The sequence below is a fragment of the Glycine soja genome, chromosome 16 (assembly GCF_004193775.1).
Source record: "Glycine soja cultivar W05 chromosome 16, ASM419377v2, whole genome shotgun sequence".
Lineage (NCBI taxonomy): Eukaryota > Viridiplantae > Streptophyta > Magnoliopsida > Fabales > Fabaceae > Glycine > Glycine soja.
The window spans coordinates 1,921,561-1,944,931 of NC_041017.1; the positions used below are offsets into that span (position 1 = coordinate 1,921,561).

At 30.1% G+C, this 23,371-nt stretch overlaps 1 protein-coding gene across 1 annotated transcript; it reads left to right on the forward strand.

The window, feature by feature from the left end:
- The first annotated feature begins 20,455 nt into the window (after window positions 1-20,455).
- Window positions 20,456-22,007, forward strand: LOC114389605 (homeobox-leucine zipper protein ATHB-12-like). Its single transcript, XM_028350308.1, has 2 exons — window positions 20,456-21,007; window positions 21,220-22,007. The coding sequence occupies exons 1-2, from the start codon at window positions 20,636-20,638 to the stop codon at window positions 21,583-21,585; spliced, it is 738 nt and encodes a 245-aa protein (XP_028206109.1). The 5' UTR covers window positions 20,456-20,635; the 3' UTR covers window positions 21,586-22,007.
- Window positions 22,008-23,371: the final 1,364 nt, after the last annotated feature.

The window sequence follows — 23,371 nt, forward strand, 5'->3', positions numbered from 1 at the left end:
TTTATTTTTCTTACTTTACTTTACCCTTTCCCGGTTAATAAAAAAAATATATCGTTTTCCATTGTCCGCAAATATTTGGTTGCTTTTTGATGATCGGTTAAAAAAAAAAAAACCCACCTCGGAATACATTCATTCTCACCCACATGCCTTGTTTTGTTGTTCACGTGCCTTGTAGGGTTCGTGCTTTTGTAATTATTGACGTAAAAAAAAGGAAAAATGGAAAAGTGCAGAGTGGTTGTGATGCTGTGAAGGAAAAAAAGGGTTAGGCAAACTTTTTAAAAGGGGTTTCTGGCGCCCAAAGTCAATTTTTTTGTGTCCTTGGGTGTGTGTGAGAGAGAGAGAGTCACTCTATTCTAAAATTCTAACAGTCTGCGAACTAAAAACAAACGTACAAAGCTTAAAAGCAAAGCTGGCTTACATGGGTACTGACCAGAGTGGCATTCGTGTCAGGGGTAATTCAATAAAAATATTATTTATATTTATTATCATAAAATTATTACCATAGTGAATTTAAATTATTTTTATATACCGTTCGTTAAATGATTTATAAAAAAATGTGTTACGATATTTATAAAAAAAGTTGAAAGTTTACAATAAGAAAGAGAGAAACGATAGAAAAAGAAGAGGTTGTCTAGGGTAGGGCGGACAAAATGAACCCAGCCTATCAAATCGAGCTGACCTGTTGATCTAATGAAAAAATCATCACTCCAATAGAATTTGGTTAATTTGAATACATTTAATGATCTTTAGGCTCAGATTAAATCTAAAAAATATAAATTTAAATTCAATTGAATCTATTTTAATTTCATATTTATTATTTTCTTTTTAAATTTATATAAATTTTGACTAAAAAAAGTAAAATAAGTGATTATTAATTAATTCAAAGACTTTCGAGTTTGATTTGACTTTAAAAATCAAGACTTATATAGAATATGAATTCATCTAATTTCGTCTATTTTTCATGCTGGATCTGATGGATCGAATTGGATCAGTTCGGTCTTTTTGTTAACTCTTTAGTGCATGACCTGACCAAATATTGCACCGTGAAAGACCTCCTATGCACCGTGGGATATTGTAGGGTACCAAGGAACATTTCACATGGAAAGTTATTAAGTTATTGTTAATAACATCATTAGGCCTTTTGTTTTATTTTAATAAAAAGACACGTGATTCTGTTTTGTATAATTATAAAGTGTTTATTTGAAAGAAGTAAAAAAAAACTTTTTTGCATCATTGTTTTGCTCTTCTTCCTCTATGGTTAAAATTTAACTAAATCATAAAGTAATATTAAAAAAAACAACCGCTGAAATTAGGGTTTAGTAACTTATGATTGGGGTTAATTAGATAGATGTAATCCAATTCTCCGAAAAAAAGAAAGAGGATAGATGTAATCCAGTACCCATGCTTCACATTCCCTCCTTTGAGAGAGGATGCGCTCAAGTTACGTTTTCCCATTTGTATCTTCATTTCCATGCTCATTTCCATTTGTATCTTCAATTATTGTTGATCGGCCAATTAATCTAGCCCAGTTCTAAAATTATAATCAGTAAGGTAAGAAATAAACATATATGCTTTATCATTAATTACAATTATATGTCTTATAGCCTAACAACCTAGAATCAACTATTCTCCTATCAATGAGTGTAATTCAGTTGATTGAACATATGTATGAATGTTATAAGTTTTTTGATATCATATTCAATTTCTTTAAATAAAAAAAAAAAGACTCAACAATCCTTCTTCAAAATACTACATATTCTTTATGGAGATCTATAAGGTTGGCTGGAAAGGATGAAGGAAGAAAGAAAAAATTATGAATTTGAATCTCCAACTAATATTTTAAACAAAACTAACAAACTAATATTTAGAAAAAAAAATTACATATTCTTTATCGGGGTATCTGTGCAGGAAAACCCAAATAAACAGTGTTATAGCTTCCGTCGAGGAAGAGTTTTTCAGCAACTTCATCCTTGAATGATAGAAAACACGAACTAATTATATGTAGTTTTGTGCAAAGATATCTTCAGGTATTAAAAAAAAGAACAACAAATCATACATCTTCGCATTCTATACTTACAGAAGGTAGCTAGAATCCATTGTGTTGTGTTGCAAAATCTGATTATATAAAATCTTTTACATCTCTAAAACGTTTTTTTAATTGTTCTTGACCTTTATCAATGGGCCGGTTGACGAAAGAGTTGTTTTTTTTTTTTTTTTCTTTTTGTAGAGTGAGTCTGGGGTCCAAACTAGATTTCTTGACCCTTATCTAATTTGACTTCTTAAGACTTTCAATTCTTAGTTTTTTCTTACTAAAAAAAAATCTCATATTTTATATTAATTGCAAATCTAAAATATAAATTAACAGTAATAGCAGACCAATAATTTGCTTCGAAGGGCAACACAGATTACATATGGTTTTAGAGTCCAGCCATGTATGTTGTATCCTTTCATGAATGATTAACCTTTTTAATGTATAAATATTTCGGTTAAATTACTTTTTAGGTCCTCAAATTTATTTTTAATATTCAATTAGATCTTTTAAATATTAAGTGGTTCAATTGAATTCTCTAATTATTTTAAATTATTCAATTTGGTTATTTTTATCAATCGGGTGTTAATGTCGTTAATAAGTCACAAAGAAATATTTGCATTCAATCAAAATGTCTAACCTTAATAAAATTTCTCACGGATGCATCCAAATATATACATACGTGTTCAATAGCTGGTAAATGTGAATTCCTATGATCTTAGCTACAAGTTAAATCTATATAAAAAAATATAGGTAATCGTATTTCTCCTCAAATATCATTGTCATGTATACACACACCCAAAGAATGAAAGACAAAAATTATGTAACAAAGATATTCATTCATGCATATTTTAATAGAGACTATGAAAACTTCACATGTCCTTATTGTTTCTGTTTCATGATATCTTATATGTCAAAGTTACTTCACATATCTACATTAATAAATCCTACCCAAAACCCCCCTATCATATCTTTGTCTTCTTCTTCACTAAATAGTCTTTTTCTTTTTTTCCCTCAATTGCGTCAACAAACTCTAGCCAAAACATCCAATGATATGTGATCTTTTTTTTCTTGTTTTTTCTTAGCAACATTGCCTTCTTTTCTCATAAAGTTTCATCTCCCTTAATCGAATTTTTCACCACAAAGATGAGTAAAATTTCAAAATATCCCTAACAGATTCACATTTTAATTGAATGCAAATATATCTTTGTAACTTAATATTGCGCACGATAAATTAATACACACTTCACCAACAATAATTACCATGTAGATGAGCTAACGACGTTAATACCTAATTGACAGAAAGGACTCAATTAAATCATTTTAAATAATTAGAGGACTTAATTAAACCACTTAATAATTAGAGAACTTAATTCAACATTAAAAATAAATTAAAAGAACTAAATACTAATTTAGCCAAATATTTATTCCGTTGTTTCTAGGATCCAGGTTCCTCGCCTCTTTTAAATTTATTATCGGTAATGAACATGGTTGATCATTTTGCACACTTTGGGAGAAAAATTATTACATAATTCTAAACTACTACATGGTTATGGTTTCAGTCAATGAACACGTGATTCATAATTAAGTTTTTAAATTAGCTAGGTAGGAAAAGTTAATAAAATTTCGAATGTGACCATAGTGTTCAGAATTATGTAATAATTTATTTGTAGGTATTGAAAATGATTTTATCTTTGGTGGATTGCGGTTACTTGTATAACAAATGTTTAAGTAAAAGTCATTGGTGCATGACTTAATACTAACAAATTTGTAAAGGGATGAGCAAAATTATTTCCATTGTGGTATTTCCAATGAGAAATTCCAAAGCAGTGCCATTTATATAAAGGGACGGTTATGCTTTCAACGTGAGCAAGCACACAGACCACACAGAAAAAAGTTATATCATTTTAAGAAACTGGTCAAGATTCACTCGTTTGTCAAAATTTGTCAAGAATGAGAAATTTCGAACGTGCAATTATTCAAGCAGGGAAATTATGAATATGTATGAGCAGATCCTACTTTCTTTTCATACCTTAAAATTCAAGTATTAGAAATTAATTAGTTTTGTATATATATCTTGCCATAAAAGCAGAAGAAGGGAGAGGACACAGAATTAACCCTTTCACCACCAATTGATCACTGACCTTGACTGAATTGACTACTTTGATTTTACCTCCTGTGTTCCATCACACATTCTGCAGTAGTGCTGCACCCCAAGTCATAGTCTCATTATTCGACACCTTACCTCAGACCCCCACATTAACCCTTTTTTTTTCACCCCGTGTTAATTTGCTTTGCTCTATTATTTTGTTCAACATAATAATAGTTTATGCCACCGTTGTTGTTACCTGTCTCATGCACGGAACACCAAATACGCAGGCATGAAAATGTGTCTACTCAGGTCGAAGCCTTGTCTTAAATGAGTCAAGTAGGTTACCATAAAGTTTGAGCCTATAGCAAACTACCATCTGAATATCTGGGCACATTTACATATCTGGGCTTTTTTTTTTAAAATTACACGGATAGATTTTTTAAAAATTATAAAATATGAGCAAGTCGTAGTATAAAATAACACTTTAGAATATTTTACTTTAAAAAAAATACTTAAAGGTGTGATTTAAAATATGATTTTAGTATTTTTTAAGAATATAAAATATTTAAAATCGTGTTTTGAATTATAATTTTAGTACTTTTTAAATTACAGTTTTAAAGTCATGTTTTAAACACAGGACTTCTTTATATAAAATCATGTTTTAAAACATGATTCATCTATATTATGTAATATTTTCAAAATTTACCTATTTTTATAATTTTTTCCTAAAATTAGCCCAGTTATGTAAATTTGCTGAATATCTGAGATACTATTAACTTTGTTAAGATAGGACATAAGAATCAGAATATTTATTTCATTTTATTTGTGGTTTAAAGTAGTGTATATGTTAAAAAAATTTAATTGTTTGAACTGATTCTTGCGATAAAATAATTTTATCTGCCTAATTGTTTAATTGTTTGTGGTTATACAGTACAATTACCGTTATACATCTATTAGTGCATTTATTTCTTGAAAGTATTATTAGAAAAATTAATTAATACTTAAATTGAATATATTTTTATATTTTTACCATCGTAATTAGAGTATAACAATAAAATGTTGTTAAAATATCGAGAATAAACATAAAAATTGTTACAAAATAGTAACATATGAAAAAAAATTATAAGATAACGAGATAAATCTATTTAATATTATCTGTTTACTTTCTGGCAAGGTTATAAGATAACGAGATAAAGCTCTTTAATACTATATTTTTTTTAAAATAATATTATCTGTTTACTTTCTCATATTCACAAGGCTAAAAGTCCAAGCTTATAAAATACAAAGGGCTTTTTTGTGTAAACAAAAAAAATGGGCTAAAAGCCTCAATGTTGGGCATATTACCATTGGGAGCTAAGCCCAATTTCGACGCTGATTTTTAAGGAAGGTGCTTACCTAAGTGTAGGGACTTTCTGCACCTCCCATTATTTAGTGAAAAAATCATCATATCCTTAATGAAATTTTTACCCCCTTTCTCCCTTCTCTCAACTCTAAAACCCCATGCGACGACATCTCCTTCAATGGCCACCTCCCGCGACGACATCTCCCTCCCTTGACGGCCACCCCACGTGACGACATCTCCTTCTTGCTCCCTCATTCTCATTCCTCCTCTCGAGAAGGTAAGTGACTTCTCTAATCAAATTTAATTAACTATAGCATAGCTTCTAGAATGAAAATTACATAAGCAAAAAATACCTTCCAGAAATTGCTATTCCAAAAGTATTTTTACTTACGGAAAAATGATTCTAGAAGATGTTTTTAAAATCCAAAATAGTCTTTATGAAAGTGTATTTTATATATTCTGGAAAGGGGGTTCCGAAAATCAGTATTGGGCTTATGAAAAGCCCATTCCATAAATAAAAACTATTATTTGGAGTAGCTTTTCTGAAAGTGTACATTTTGTAACTTTCAGAAAGACCGTTATGGAAAGTACTATTTTAGTTTATGGAAGGATCATTTTGGGAGCAAAAATAATAAATCAGAATAACCTTTTCGGAAGTACAATTTGTACCTTTTAGAATGCTCATTCCAGATAACATTTTTTTTGCTTACAGAAAAAGGAGTTTTGTAATAATTATCCTTCTAAAATGGTCATTATGTAAGAGTATTTGTACCCTTATGAAACACCTATTATGGAAACAAGTTCATAACATGAATGTGAATATGTTAAAACGTATCTGCAAAGTGGAGAGTTACAGAAGGAGAGAGACTTTTGCTGCGTCAAGTTGAACTTGCTTTATACCTTTGATAGTTGTAGGAAGAAGAGAAGAACTAAAAAGGGGGTCTAGACTTGCGTTGCGGGAAGAAGAGAAGAATAAGAACAGGCTCTAAAAAGGGGGTCTAGACTTGCGTTGCGGGAAGAAGAGAAGAATAAGAACAGGCTGTGGCTGTGGGAGAAAGAAGAGGAAGAAGGGAAAGAGAGGAAGAAGATAAAAGGGGTAGGTTGGGGTTTTTAAAAAAATGAAAGGTGCAAGATACATTTAGGAAGGTGCAAAATTCAATTGCCCTAAGTGTATGCTCCTTTGTAGAAGTACAGTGATTAAGCAAAAAATTTGGACTTCAATGTTTCTTTTTGTAAATTTTAGTAAAATTATTGTGTGAAAGGTATATGATAAGAATGTGTGTCTTAAATTAGTCTAAGGGCTCTTAAAAATGATGCATGGTGGACTACTTAAGATAGTGGTCCAACCTAGACACCATTTTTTATCCTTACATTTTAAAAATGGAGATTTTGATACTTGTATTCTCATAAATGTAGTGAATTAGTTGTATTTCAAGAAAGAAATAAAAGGTGAATGATGAAATCGTTGCATTTAAAAAAAAAAATATGAACACTAAAACTATTATTTTAAAATGTAAAATCTAATATCAATTCCGACAAAATATCGAGAGACATACTTTGGTGATTATGCTCGGGTTTCAGAATTGTGTGGAGAAAGACATAATATATATGTTGTACATAGAAGGGTACAATTTATAAATTCGTAGAAGATAAAGTAGTTTTTTTTTGTTTGATATGTTGGAACATTGAATCAGATATATATATATATATATATATATATATATATATCATGCATAACACTTTTGCTGTATTCTGGTTTTACCATCAGACTATATGTTTCAAAATAGTCCATTTCATAATAATCTGCTTTCTATGTTGTCCTGAATGTCTCTTTGATTTCATACTAGTCAAATTTGTATCTACTGATGAGAAGAACAATATCCAAGGCGAGGAACATTTTTGGGTAATTATTAATTGAAAGATTTTTTCTTTTTTAGTCCTTCTCTTCATAACGTGAAAATATTGTCTTCAAAGAGTTGCATGCAATCTAAGTATCTAACCAATCGACTGTAAAATAAATAATTTGCATTTTCAGCAATCACCTCAAGATTTTATGGCAATCATGGATAGATGGTTGCTTGCTCAATCAATGACATAATATGCATTAGATACTCTTTCTGTCCAATGCAACCCTGCAACATGCAAAACATAAAAAATAGAAGGTGTATATGTTGTTTACAGTTTAGAATTATGAATGTGGTTTAGTGGTTGACAATGCACTACACTAATTGGTTTTGTCCATATTCATATAATTGGTGGACAATGAATTATACTAATTACTTTTGTCCATATCCATACAATTGTCATCCAACTTCACTTGTTAATTATTTACTAATAATCTAATCAAACTTGAAGCAAGATATTCAAGCAAAGTTAATATGTCCAACATTAATTAGTTTAATCATGCCAGGAATATATTCTTATATGCAATTCTAGCTTGGCTCTAATAACATATTGATTATGATGAAAAGTAGTAAGTGGTGGAGATTAGTCTAATTAAGTGGCACGCACCTGAGGGTAATTTGATACTATATGGATCCTTGACTCATTTATTTGGTGAAATTTTGATTCCGTAGGTGTTAGTGGAAACAAAACCTTTTATTTCAATGAATATTAAGCGAATGGAGATTGAACTTTTAAAAATAATTTAGTGTTAGGAGATTCAATTAGATCAAGGATCATTGGCAAGTATTTCAGTTGCAGATATTACAACTAGAAGGAGGAATAAAATTGCACCAAGTATCAATTTCAATTTTCAAGATCTTAAAACATTGAATGCTACCAAATTTATGATTATTGTGTGGTATTCAAGTATTTCAAAAGCTGATTGTCTCACATTGCTGGGAATTATAGCTTATGAAGTTTTTCTTTACTAACTTGCGTTTTGGACTTACACGTGCACAAAATTGGACTAAGTTGACCAATTTCAGTACAAATTAGTCGATTTGTCGTCCCCCCTGCACACACGATTATTGCTATAATGAGTTGCTCCAAAAGAACTTATACTGTTTTCATAAATTAGATTGTCATTCAAGATTTGAATGCCTTAAGAATACTTTGGATGAAAAATTTAACTGAGAAAATTAATTTATCATCTCAGATAATTTAAATTTCTGTAATTTAAAATTTATTATTGGGATGTTATTTTATAAAGAATTTAAATTTTTAGAATTTTAAAGCAAAATTTTAAACCACTAAAAGTATGGAATTTCAATTTTCTTGTAAAAGGTGAGAAATTGAAATTATTTTCTTGATAGAAGAATCTTTTAAAATGTTAGTGTATTTCCTTTATAACCTTCATCCTTTCTCTTCCACTTGAAAGTTTTCGAAATTTAGTTCTTGTTCTCTCTCATGCTGATGATCCTCTTCTCCAAAAAATAATGTCTGAGCTTGTAGAGCATCGATCAGGTGTGGGTGTAGGGAGATACGCAGAACTGCACCCGCTAATCAGGGGAGTAGCCGTCGCTACCCACCACGCGGCAGAGGTGCTCGTTGGTGCGGACGGCCTTAGCCATGCCTTGCGTTGTTGAACTGAATGTTGTAGTAAGGTGTAGTGGTGTACGTCGCTGTGTCCCAATTCCCATGCCATTTCTCATGCCGCATCAATATTTTTCTCTTTGGAAAAACACCAACTATATCTTTTTTCTCTTTGCATTCAGTATTTTTCACCCTCACAATTTTAATTTTTTTATCCAAACACAAAATTTTGAAAATAAAAAAATTTCAATTGAAGTATTTAAAATTCTTAGAATTTAAAATTTCTCATAATTTTAAATTTTCTCATCCAAACACATTCTAAATTCTTTTTTATGTTTTATTACTAACATGTCTTAAAAACATTTTCCCATTTTTATAAAATCAGTTTTTTTACTTTCATTTTATTACCTGCAAGTACTTTGTTTTCTAAATCTATGAAAAAAAATTTCCTTAAATTTAAACTTTAGAAGCAACTCACATTCCTCTGTTCTACTCCTATGTCCTTTTGCTTTTTCTGAACATTCACTATTGTCTTATTTATCTTTCTAGTAAGTAAAATCACCTGGTTTTTGTACTCGATCAACTTTTATTTATCTGCATAGTGAAAGGTTTTTATCAGTATGCAACTGAAGTTGTTTTATGCAGTTTTTTTCTCTCTATGCATTGCCTTCGTGCTTCATTCTAAATCTGTAGAACTAATTAGTAATTGACAATTTACTAATTGAACACCCATTTCTATATTTGTAGCATTCGTTACTGTTTGTGTATAAAGAAGCCGAAGTCAAAGCCAAAGGCAATGCTTGTGCTGACAAGCTTGCTTCTTTTGGTGCTCAGGATCTAGGTTATACTTGGTGGAATTCTTCTCCTCCATTTATTTTTGAGAAGCTCCTTAGGTATAGACAAGGGGCTTCCCTTCCATTCACATAGTTGAGTTCTTGAATTCAAAGGATTGATGTAATGATATAAGGTCCTACTGCATTCATATGAGTGATAACGATCTATTTAATGGGAGAATTTATGTTTGATTCTCATTATGTGTAAAATTTTCTTGGACTAGTAACAGTCTGTACTGTGAGCATGATTAGTCTCTAAAATAATGGATTGAAGGATATCCATAATCTTTGACCTAGGACCCAAAAAATATAGTTGGATTCTTGAGAATGATTTGACCCTCTCAAGTGTTTTGTATCTTTAGTTCTATCAATATATTCTGAGATGAATCATCCGAGGTGTAAGGATTGGGGTGTCAACATAGTTGGGATGTCAACCCCTGTTCCTTTCCATTTTTGTATCTCATTTTTGCTGATAAAAAAATAAGTTGAGTAATATATTCTTAAGTTGTGTGTGTGTTTCATTTGAGGGAGAAAGATAGAAGGTAGAAGCAAGTGATAAATTGGAAAATGGACGTAACCAATGGTTTTTCATTTTTTTTCTAATTATTTTTTATTGGTTTTTGCCAAATTTAACTTGCAGGCATTGAAGTATTATATGGATGTATGGTTCAGGTTTGGCTTCAGCATTGAGATTTTCATTTTATCTGCTTGGTTCGTAGAGATATAAGCGCATGCATATCATCAAAATGAATGTCAACTTTTTTTTTACTCTTTGCAAAATCATAGCTACTTATTGATCATTTATCAGTTGATCTTTCTTGTTGGTAATGCATAATAGTCTTCATTTGCTGGCTACTTATTTACAATGCATCTACTATTTTGTTATTAAAAAAAATCCCAATTCAGCCATAAACTCTTGTTTAGTTACATGAACACTCTTCTACTCTCATCTTCCTTTCCTTCATCTATCTTGGTTAAGTATTAACTCAACCTTTTGGCATTTTGATTGGTTTTCGCTTTTCAAAATGTTAAAATAAATTGTGCATGAATATTGGAGAAGCATTTTAGAAAAGATGATCAATAGGTTATATTGTAATTAGATTTTTAAGTTTTGGGTGCATTCAGGTAAATAACTTGATTAAATACTTATTCAATAAACTCTTATAAAACGAAAATTTATAAGCTATAAATAACTTAAAGAAGGGTTTGCCACTTTTTAGATGCTCCCTTTGTATTTTCATTTGCATTGTTGGCACATGTTATTTGTTTATCTTATTTTCACTTCCTCCCTTTAAATTTTCTGACAAGATGTGCGTACGTTTGTTTTCTGTTTCAAGCATGTATGTGTTCATTCATATTTATCTTGAGTTTTCTTTTGAAATTACTGTTGATTATCTGATCCATATGAATATGAAATAGGTAGGTGCCTTTATTGAACTAGTCATCCAATACAGAGAGTCTGTTCTAAGTGCATTAGTGTTAGATGCACAAGTAGTTTCGTCTTTATATCATTTTTTAATTACTTGAAATAGTTAAGTCTTTTATTGCTTTTTAATTGCCTTTTGACTACAAGCAAACATGTTTTGATGTCTTTCGTATTTTCTAGCTCATAACTGTGGCCTTAAATAATAATGTGAGAAATTATTAAAACGTTTTGGTATTATTCTGGCTTATATTGTAGTTTTTTTGTTTTTGTTTTAATGTTTTGGACTTTTGTTATTTTCGGTTTTTAAGTCAGAACTACAATAAATTAGAAAATAGGTAGCTAAAACTGATACCTCCTCTTTTGCTAATGTTTAGTACTTAGAATTTGTCCTCCTATTATATTTGGACTTGTACTGCAATTCATCATGGGATTTATATTGTGGTTCAAATATTATTCGATTTAATTATTTTCTGTTGAAGAGATTTTACGAAATTGTAATTTGTGGGTAGCTGAGAGTATATACATAACTGTTTTTGAGAGTTCCCATTTTACTCTAGCATCCTCAACGCTTGATTTTGAAATTTTCTCTCATTTAATATGTTGATTTAGTTATATTTTTCTTTTCTTTTTCATAAGCAAATTGAGAAAGTAAAAAATGTATATTTTTTTAATATTATGACATCTAAATGATAAATACATTTTAGGATTATTATAGACATACTTAATTTTTCTCTGATTTTATTTTTTTAATTTTTCTCTTTATTTTCTATCACATCCTATATTATTAGCATGTTAGGATATAATATGTTTCCAACTCAAGTCCCACTATTTGTTCCATGTCAAATTTGAAGAAAAGGCAGAAGTTATTCTTTATAACATTGACGGACTTAGATTCATTGTTAGTGAATGTGTTACCAAACATGGAACAAATCACATTTTCTTATTATTTTTTCTTCTATTTCTAAAAAATAAGGTGTTGGTGTAATATTTTTCTTTATTTTATCTCTTCCTACTTCTCTCTTTTATTAATTCCACTTGCCCAATACTATATTCATTTTTGGCAATTACCCTGCATAATCTTTTCAAAGGCCAATAATGAGTAAACAGTTGAATAATTCAAATTGTTTTCACATTTTCTCCTACATTCTTTGATTTCTAAGCATGCATGTATTCCTTCAATGCCACTCTATCACTGCAGATTGGTCCTTTTCTCCATACTTAGCCAAACGTTAAAAAGTACAAAATAATAATGATGATATCAACCTCTTCATACACGTATCGAAGTGTAAAGTCTTTTTCTCCCACTATATTAATCACAATCCCTTCTTCACGATGATAAACATGATCCTAGAAACACTTGCTGTTTTCATAAATTGTTGGCTATATATTGTGTTCGTGAGTCCTGACTAATGATTTTCCTTGTCCAAATGTGCAGGAACCAGACAGAGACTTGAACTTGTATAGGAAATTGCAAAAGCAATACAGAAAGAATAAAACGACAACAAGACATTCTCCTTATTTGTACAATTTGGTTAAAAGTTTCAGACATGTTTGTTTTCAAGGGTGTATAAAATGCCCTTACCTTATTGGAAGCATTACAAGATGATAATCCATTTTAACCAACCAATATGTCCATACCAAGTGTTTTAGGTGTTTTTGCACAATACATGAGAATTGGAAATTCAAAGATAGGAAAAGAAAATTGAAAATCAGGGATCTAAAAGCTACTAATCCAATGCTTAATCGACTTAATCCGTTCAATATATTTCATAACCCGGTAGGTGAGGTGTTAATTTTTAGTTAACATGTTAATTAAATGGAACTAGACATCCCTAAATGTCGTAAAACTTGATCTCATCAAGATTTTCAAAAAAGCAATGTCATCACTTCATTATGCTAAATAAACAAAACAAAAACTGGGAATTGCAATTTTACTATTTTAGAGAACACCAATATCATCTTCCTAGTATTTAATATAATTGTTTACTCAAAATTTAAAATTAATATTTTTAATTAAATTAGACTATTCTTATATAAGGTTATTCATAGAGTCAAGTAGTAGTAGAATTGGAATATTTCTACACATTTAAACATAAAACAATACATTCACATTAATAGATTTTTACTAAGAAATCTACATAAAAATTACTTATTTAATACAAAAATAACCTTTTAAATAAAAAAATGTAATTTTTTTCTAACCATATTATTTATATGAAGTGAAGCGTCTATTAAATTTGTTGACTAATGTATAATATATGTCTATAATCTATCTAATTATCTTTAGTTAAATATCTTGAATCTTAATATCTAGTTGGGAAGAATAACTTTAATATCATAATAATCTTAATTATTTAAACATAATCATAATCGTGTTTCTATATATCAAAATTCAAACTTTTTTTTAATAATAAGATAGTTTTGTCCATTATACAAAAGGCAACAAATAACGTGTCCAAAACGCCGAGCAACCAAAAAGAGATCAATACACGTGTACGGCAAGAACGGTGTCTCCACCCGGAATCAGAGTCTCAACAAGGTACGGTACTGGACGAGGAAGCGCCACGTGTCCAAAAATATTGAATTTTGCTTTCAACGTACGCTCACGGAGGTGGTGCCACGTAGCCAGAGAGAAAACCCAAAACTCGAAAGAAAAAGACGACGTAACGGTGATACTATGTTTTAGTCAAGGGCATGTGTCACCACGCCATTGGCTGATGCTTGACAGAGTGACAGATTCGTGTCTCCTGGGAACTGATTTGATTGGACACGAAATGTTTTATAAAAAATAAATAAATTGGAAGCTTTGAATACTGATAATGAAATGAATGGGAATTTTATTTTTTGTCAAAAGGAAATATTCCAAGTAAAGAATGAAAGATGGGCACGTTGTGTTGTGACTGTAGATGACACTGACTCAACCTAACCCTATCGCACTGACACTCATAGCCAAATCAAATAAGCTCAAGCCACCAGCTCATCAAGTTCATGGCTTTGGCTCTCTTTCTCCATTTTGGTGTGAATGTATATTTTAGTAATTATATTAGTACTACTGTTAAATAATTATTAACTTCATTGATTGATTATTTTTAATGATTTTATTTATAAAAATGATTAAAATTAATTTTATTTAAATTTAATATTGTATATGAAATATGATTTGGTCAACATCAAAGAAGTCTAATATAACAAGTGGAGGTGTGACCTCCTTTATCCCTTACCTGTATATACTAATAATAAAAGGAATAAAAAATCATAATTAATTAAAAGTTTTTAAAACACATTTAAATACATGTCTTTCAAAAGGATTAAAGACTCACATTCATTTTTCTAACGTCATAATAAAATTTGTTCAAATAAATAATAAATTATCTTGACTCAAAACAAGGTATAAATATAGAAATCTATACCTCAATGTCACATCATATCAGAACATTGTACTCCCGTTTTCGTGTCCTCTAGCATGAGATTTTTCATAGTCATCCACCTAATCATCTGCTCCCACAAACATAAAGTTCGAGATTATAATAGGATCTAAACACAAATAGCACACAGGAAATGAGTTATCACATTTCTAACTAATGGAGAAAAACAAGACAACATGTAGATATAAATATCATATAAACAAAATAAAACTTACTCAAACATAACTCACGTCATTTCACTACTTTGTCGCCCAACATAACATCACAACATAACACGTCTCATTTATTTTCACAACATTCACGTACTCAAGGATCAAAACACAATATCACCAAGTCAATCAATATCGATCAATACACAAGCGTTATGCAACATATACACTAAGACTCAATCCTATATGTAATGTGGTACCATGTCAGTGAAAAACCTCGTCGGACGCCTAGGAGTACGTGACAAGACTAACCACACACTAGTAAATCAGGTCACTCTCACTAGATAAAATCATAGGGACACCAGTCAGGGTCACGCTGTTTTACGAGAATGCTCCAACCATGTGGGATCGGCACAGACTTAAAGGAGCACTCAAACCGAGTGTATTTATCCCCAAGGCCTACATCCAAAGAGTCCGTCAGGCCCTCTCCCTCCTGATTCAGGTCCAACCTAGAAAACATTTTATCACACAAACTCTATCTACGAAATGTACAAAACACACGACTCCTCGTCGGGTCCCCACAATGGTTCCCATCACAATAGTCGTCGCTCTAAAAGGGTCTTAACATTAACTCATCCCATTTAAAGGGTCTTATCATTAACTCATCGCCTTTAAAGGATCTTATCATTAACTCATTGTCCTTAAAGATTCTTATAATCGTGTGATTATACAATTCATAGCTCACAACTCAATGCACGTAACATCTCAATGCACACACATATATTATAAGTCAATATATACTCAATTTATCACATATATTTAGTCTTAATCACAATGGTATAATCTCAAAGTAGCATGTTATCACACCTCATGAATCATATACACTTTACCTATGAACTATGCAATACACACAACTACTTAATGGTTTTCAAAATCATTTTAACTCGTCGCGTTTGTGATTAAACTCGTCGGGTTTCCACAATGGATCTCATCACAATATTCGTCGCCCTTAAAGGGTCTTACAATTGTGTGATTGCACAGTTCATAACTCACAACTCAATACACACATCTTAATACACATGTATTTCACCTTTCATCACATATTCAATTTATCACATACTCACGATTTGAATCACAATTTCATAATCTCAATATAACAATTTATACAAAAGGTTTATCACAACATGAGAAGTAAAACCCCTCAAATAATTTTGCACAATTATATCAAAATCAATTAATCAAAATCATAGGTATGAAAAACGAAAACACCAAGAAAACTCAATTTTATCAATCAATTCACATCAGGACATCAATATTGTATTTATAATCATAAAGGAAAAATTCAATAAACATCCCAAGATAAACCCAATTTAATCCTCTAAGGATCCCTACACATGTTCATTTTAACCTCAATTGCGATAAATTCATCCCTTACCTCTAAGCGGGCTCACGTGTGTTCTGGCAGCGATAGTGGCATCTCTAGCAATATCCTGAGATTCCTCAAGTTTTTCCTCTGATTGCTCTGATAGGATTCTCAAACGTTAGAGAGAAGAAGAAGAGATTGAAGCCTTCATTCCACTATCTACGTACGATGAGTATTTCTCCCTCCACAAATGATATTTTGCAAACCCCAACAGTGAAGATGCACGGAAATGAATCTCGAGCCACATATCAAAATTTCACAACAATCCAACGGTTAACGAGTCTGTGATCGTAGTTTTACTAAGACAGTTTTGGGTTTCCGCGGGAAAAGAAAAAGTTACGATAAAAAGGGTTTTTCTCTCAGCTCCGACATCTTTTCGTAATTCCCAATGGTGAGAATGTTCGAAATTGAGTTTGGAACCAGGTGCTGAAATATCACGACGATCCAATGGTGAACAAGTACGAAATCATCATTTTTCTGAGACATGTTTGGTGGTATATGAGAAAAGAGAGGATTTTGAAAAAAGGAGAAGGAAAAACGAAATTGAAAGGAAGATGAGACATAGTCGGTGTGAAAACTGATCTAATGCTATTTATAGCTAGGGTACTCACAACCTATTATTTATTTTATTTATTTATTTTTATTGTTTTATAGAAAGAAACTCTATTTTATTTCCTATCAAATGAATACCCTTTTTATTTTCTCTCAAATCATTATTTTAATAAAGTTATTTTTCCTTATTCATTTAATTACAAAAACCTCATCATTTTCTAAAACTTTATTCTTTTTTACTAAAAAGCCTTTTTAATTTATTTATGAAAAATTGGATATTACAGGAGGAATGTCTAACTTACCTGAATATTAGGGGTGTGAGTCACTCGTGAACTTGAATTGATCTAAACCAATCCAAATAGTTTGGGTTGGATAACTTTTGTGTATGAATTAGACTCAAATCAAACTAATCAAACCTGCTAAATTTTGGGTTTGGTCATAAGTTTTAATATCTGAACCTGCTGACTTGTTAACCCAATCCGCTGACCCGTTAATTTGTATTAAATAATTCTTATTATTATTAATATATAATATATATTTTTAAATTTTTTAAAAATCAAATACTATTGACTATTGATTATATAGACTTATCGACTTGAATTGAGTAAGTATAAATACATCTTTAACCTTTACAATCAAAGCGACAAAAGTTTTATTGATTGAAGTAACTTCAAATGGACTTCTAAAAATATTTTGGATCTATTTACAAAGAGTATGTCTCATTGATTTTGGTAGAAAAAAGTATTTGAAACTCATCCTCATAATGCTTATTAAAACTCCTTATCCTGTATATGGTATGTTTAATTTTTCATCTCCCATAGATAGATAAATAGGAGTTAATGGAGTAGAGTGGAGTGTGACAACATCACAATTTTTTTTAATAAAAAATCTAATAAGAAACAATTATGTCTAATTCATTTAATAAAAATCTTAGCTTATAAAAAATATTAAAATTTACAAGAAACAAACAAAATTAAATATTTTGACCTATTGACCCAACCCAAATCATTTACAAATGAATTTGTTTAGGTTGAGTTTCATTTTTTTCTTACAAAATCGACCCAAATCATCCAATTTAAATTTAATTGAATTGAGTAAAAAATTTAACCAAATCTAATCCTAATCGATATGTTTAGACTCTTATCAATCCAACAACCAATATATTACTAAAAATTTACATATCATACAGGGCTATGAAAATCTCCAAGAAGCAACCAATTGTATTGTCTATGCAACAAATCAATTCCCCGCAATAACATATACATATTTTAATATAAAACTTATTGTTAAAACTAATAATTAATATATATATATATATATATATATATATATATATATATATATATATATATATATATATATATATATATATATATATATATATATATATATATAAACATATATCATATCATATCGACATATTTAAAATTAATTATATCATAATTAATTTAATTTTCCACAACTTTAAAACAATTGACCTTGAAAATTTTCAATTACAAAGCAATTAACCAGACCTTTTCCTTGAGGTGACTTTTAAAAGTTTGAACCTTTGTCAGTTTGTCTTGTACAAATTTTCGTTGTTTATCAGGTAGCTAGTTAGCTATGGAGGCGCGTTGAATAGTATATAAATTTATTGACATATTAGATACTTTTTTATATACAATATGCAATAATTAAATAAAAGCGTTAAAAGAACAAAAATATAATGTTTTTATTAAAAATAATTAAAAAAATATTTAACATCCCATAACCTATACACCAGATAAAAAATCACTTAGATGATCATACATAATTAAGACCAACACTGTTTGGCATGAATAGGGAAAACGTTGTTTCACTTAGATGATCAAACTTTAAAACTTTGAGATTTATAAATTGGATAAGAAATATTAAGAGAGCTTTGCCATCCTTAAATAAGTTACTCCAGTATAATTTTTAATTTTTTGTAAATCCCCTCCTTAAATAAGTTATCTGAGTTGAATTAATGAAGTTCCGAAAACTGAATTCTAAATGCAATCAGTCTCAAATAAAAAATAGTTTTTTGCAGTAGACTAAAACCAATTAACAATTTTTTATATGTACACACTTAAGAAAAACTTTGCTGATAAAAAAAAAACTTGAGCATTAACTTTAATGTCGTAAACACACAATGATCTTCTCTATGATGCCCCAAATTTCTTACTTAGATTTTGTTAATGTTTAGACACGCATTTTTAACTGATGTCTTTGGGAATTTTCATGTGAAATGTTAAAAAGAGGCTAAAGCAACTATTGAAAGTAGCTTTAACTAGCCTCAGATCCATTTTTTCCAAATGCATATCCAAACATGTTTTGTTAGTGGTACTAAATTGCTTCCTAACTACAACTTTTTATTTATTTGCTACCAAAAGTCCAAAACACAATCTTTTGTTGTTGTTGTTGTTTTTTTTTTTTTTTTTTATCAAACATGATGTTTTAAGTAAACTCTTTTAAGAGCTTTATAGGATAAGTCATTTTTAAAAAAGTGTTTTTAAAGTATGCAAGTGTGAATTCATCGCTAATTTAAAATAAAGTGCTTTATAATTTTAAGACTTACATATATATAAGATCCTTGATATATATTTGATTTTTGTTTTGAGTCTTAGTTAATTATTTTTTCATTGTTTTGAGTCATTGATATATTAAAAGATTTGTTCTGAGTATCTGTCATGAATGAATCAACTAATGATTAAACACTATTTCAATATATAATAGTCGTTGAGATGATATTATGTCATCATTTAACTAATGACAAAGATTCAAACCAAAAGAAAAAATTATTAAAGACTTTAAACAAAAATCAAATATATATTATAGACCTTGAAATTATTTAAACCTAATTTTAATGTACAAAATTAGTACACATTCAACAATACCATAATTTAAAATTTTATTTCTTCCAATCTCTTTTTTTTTAAATGATTTACACACAAGATCAGAAACACAGACAAGATTACCCTGTGGCCTCTTGTTGAGGTGCTTTAAAATTAAGTGAACAAAAATGACCCACGTGAATCATGTTAAGTGTAGAGACTTCTCTGCAGTAATAAAGAAAACTTGACTAAACGTCTAAACGCAGAAGATTTGTTAAAGTAATACTATTAGTCTAAGATATACGTAGTAAAGAAAAAATGGTGTCAATAATAATAATAATACTAAATTAATCATTAAGCTGCCACAGTAATTATTATTAAACTAGCATAAATTAGAGTTTAATGAAGAAACGTGATTCATGTAACCGACACAACTCTAGAGGACAAAACCTTGAAGTTAAAAAAATGATGACAGTGATAACGACCATATGAATATCAAATGCAGCATTCTCACTCACATAAATCATTAAAATTGTGATTAAACAAGACAAATAATGAAAGATTGAAGACTACGCACGCTGGAATGTGATCACACATTAATTAAGATATATCATTATATTATTTATTATTAAATTATAAATTGAACCACCAAGCAAAGCAAGCCACACAAGCCAAGCCAACATTTAAGAGGCTCAGAAGTAAGAACCAAAAGTAGTGCACAAAGTTTATCTCAAAAAAGCTAGATGAAAAATACATATAAGCATAAACGTCACTAAGATAAGAAAATAGGGTAATATTCACAGTGTACAGGTGGAAGAACATTGTATGTTGAGGTGTCAACAGGACCAATGAGTTTTGGATATAAAGCCAACAATTGGGGACTTCACTCTGACCACCATGATAGGAACTCCAATAAGCAAAAGCCAATTGATACGTGCATATCACAAAAACTACTCTTACACACCAAAAAAATCCTCTATCACCAAACTCACCTATACCCTCAAACTCAAGGCCCTATAGTCCAAGCAAGTGAGTGAGTGTTACAACTTACACAGCATGGAATATAGTCAATATACTACTTATTCAGCAGAAGGTGTTGAGGCAGAAACTTACACAAGTAGCTGCACCACCCCATCAAGATCAAAGAAGAGAAACAACAACAACACAAGAAGGTTCAGTGATGAACAAATCAAATCATTGGAGACCATGTTTGAGTCAGAGACAAGGCTTGAGCCTAGAAAGAAGTTGCAGCTTGCAAGAGAGCTTGGATTGCAGCCAAGGCAAGTTGCTATATGGTTTCAGAACAAGAGGGCTAGATGGAAGTCAAAGCAACTTGAGAGAGACTATGGCATACTCCAATCCAATTATAACACTTTGGCTTCACGTTTTGAAGCTCTGAAGAAGGAAAAACAAACATTACTAATTCAGGTACTTTATACAATACAAATTATTGATATATTCTTGAGAAATGAGTAGGGTTAATACAATTCCTTTATGTATTGTTATTGTTGTTCTTCAATCAGAATTGAAGTTTCGCTTTGATAATCCGCGTCATAAAGATATGTATTGAAAGATTACGTGGATTAACGAAGTGAAATTTTATATTACATGGTTATAACTTAGGTATCTATTTTCAACAGTTGCAGAAGCTGAATCATCTAATGCAGAAGCCAATGGAGCCAAGTCAGAGATGCACACAAGTTGAAGCAGCAAACAGCATGGACAGTGAATCAGAAAATGGAGGCACCATGAAATGTGAAGCTGAGGGAAAGCCAAGCCCATCATCATTGGAAAGATCAGAACATGTACTTGGTGTTCTGTCTGATGATGACACTAGCATAAAGGTGGAAGACTTTAACCTAGAAGATGAACATGGCCTTCTGAATTTTGTTGAGCATGCTGATGGTTCCTTGACTTCACCAGAAGATTGGAGTGCTTTTGAATCCAATGATCTATTTGGCCAATCAACCACTGATGATTACCAATGGTGGGACTTCTGGTCCTGAATGAAACAGAATAACCAAAATTTTGTGGAGGAAATATATATATATATATATATATATATATATATATATATATATGCATATGATGAATGCTTCATGTTTGGTTCCACTTTGGCGACTTGATTCGATAATTGGGTAGCAATTAGTTATAGCTTCCATGTTTTTAAGCAAAAAGCGATGCAATTTTTTTTATTAATAACGAGTTTCCAAACACCTAAATCAATAATTAAGAGAACATCATTAAGCACCACCTAAGATAAACGCAGAATTAAAAAATATTTCTTACATGAAAGATGTGTGTTATGTCTGGCTATTAGTTATCATCAATTCCACAAATTTCTGTGGAAAACCAAACTGTACTTACACTTTAAAAGGAAAAAAAAATCTCAAATCTGAAAGAAGAGATTTTATTAATAACAAGTTCACAGAGGTTCATTGCTACATCTTTATAATTAAAGCTGTATGTTTGGCTTTCTTATGGCAACCGAAACATAAAAAGTTCACACTAACAGGTATCCAACATGAAGGGCCAAGACGTGCCCCACTCCACATTATTATGGTGGTGACACAAACTATAAAATAAGCATTTGAATTAATGAAAAGCAGCTACCACAAGTATGGTGTTCATTGCCTATGAAAATTGATGACCAAATTGGAGCCAAATATGGCTATTCCAAAATTTAAATAATATTCAAAATAAGACCTAGACTGTTTAATTTCATGCAAATATAAATTCCATTCGTCCTGTGAAATAGAAGCAAGTTGTTCAATGATTATATCAAACTAGGAAATCCTCTTCACACTTTCAGAGCATAACCGTTCCAAGAAATAGAATTAACAAAATCTCATGCCTAAGAACTTCGGTGACTTTTGGTCAAATATTTATATGCAATTGCAATATGACACTGCCTAATATATTCATAAAAATAATAATGTTTTCCCGTGTATATCGTTATGGGAGCAGATAAAGATAGAAAGGAAAAGAAACGTATTGGCATTTCTCTTCGCAGATAATAAAGATATTCTCCATAAAAGCCAATCCTACGAAATGACAGTCTAAAATTGATAAATTAGTTGAAAGTTTACAAGCTACTGTGAGATGGGAAAAAAGTTAACATTTTATAAGTTAATTAATTTAACTAAAAGTATTTTATAAAATTAATTTATAAACTAGCTGATAAATGTTAGATGACTTAAAATAACATATTTATAAGTAATCATGTGTGATAAATAAAGATAAAAAAATCTGACCAATATAGACTAAAATTAATGAAAATATTTCTGATATATAAGAAAAACTTGTATATAAAAAATACTTTTTTATATAAAAAAATTGTATTTTCGATATAAGCATTAAAAAAGAACTTGTATATAAAAAAAACACATTTTTGTGGCCTAAAACAATGAAGCCAAACACTAAATCAACAAAATTAACAGGAATAAAATTAAATAAAAATAATTAAGAGAATAAAAAAAACACTCGTATATATTATAAAGAGTAAAAAGTATTTAAACCAAAAAATTATATTATCGATATAAAAAATTATAACACTTTTTATAATAGGCTAAATTATTGTTTAGGTCATTTAATTTATTTTCAATGTTCAATTAGGCTCTCTAATTATTAAATGATTCAATCGGGTCCTCTAATTATTTAAAATAATTCAATTAGGTCTTTTCTGTTAATTAGATATTCAAGTTAATAGTGCAATCTAATGTGACAAGTAATGTATTGTTTTTTTAATAGGTGGATTCCTGATGCACAAAACAATATTGTTTTAATGAAATA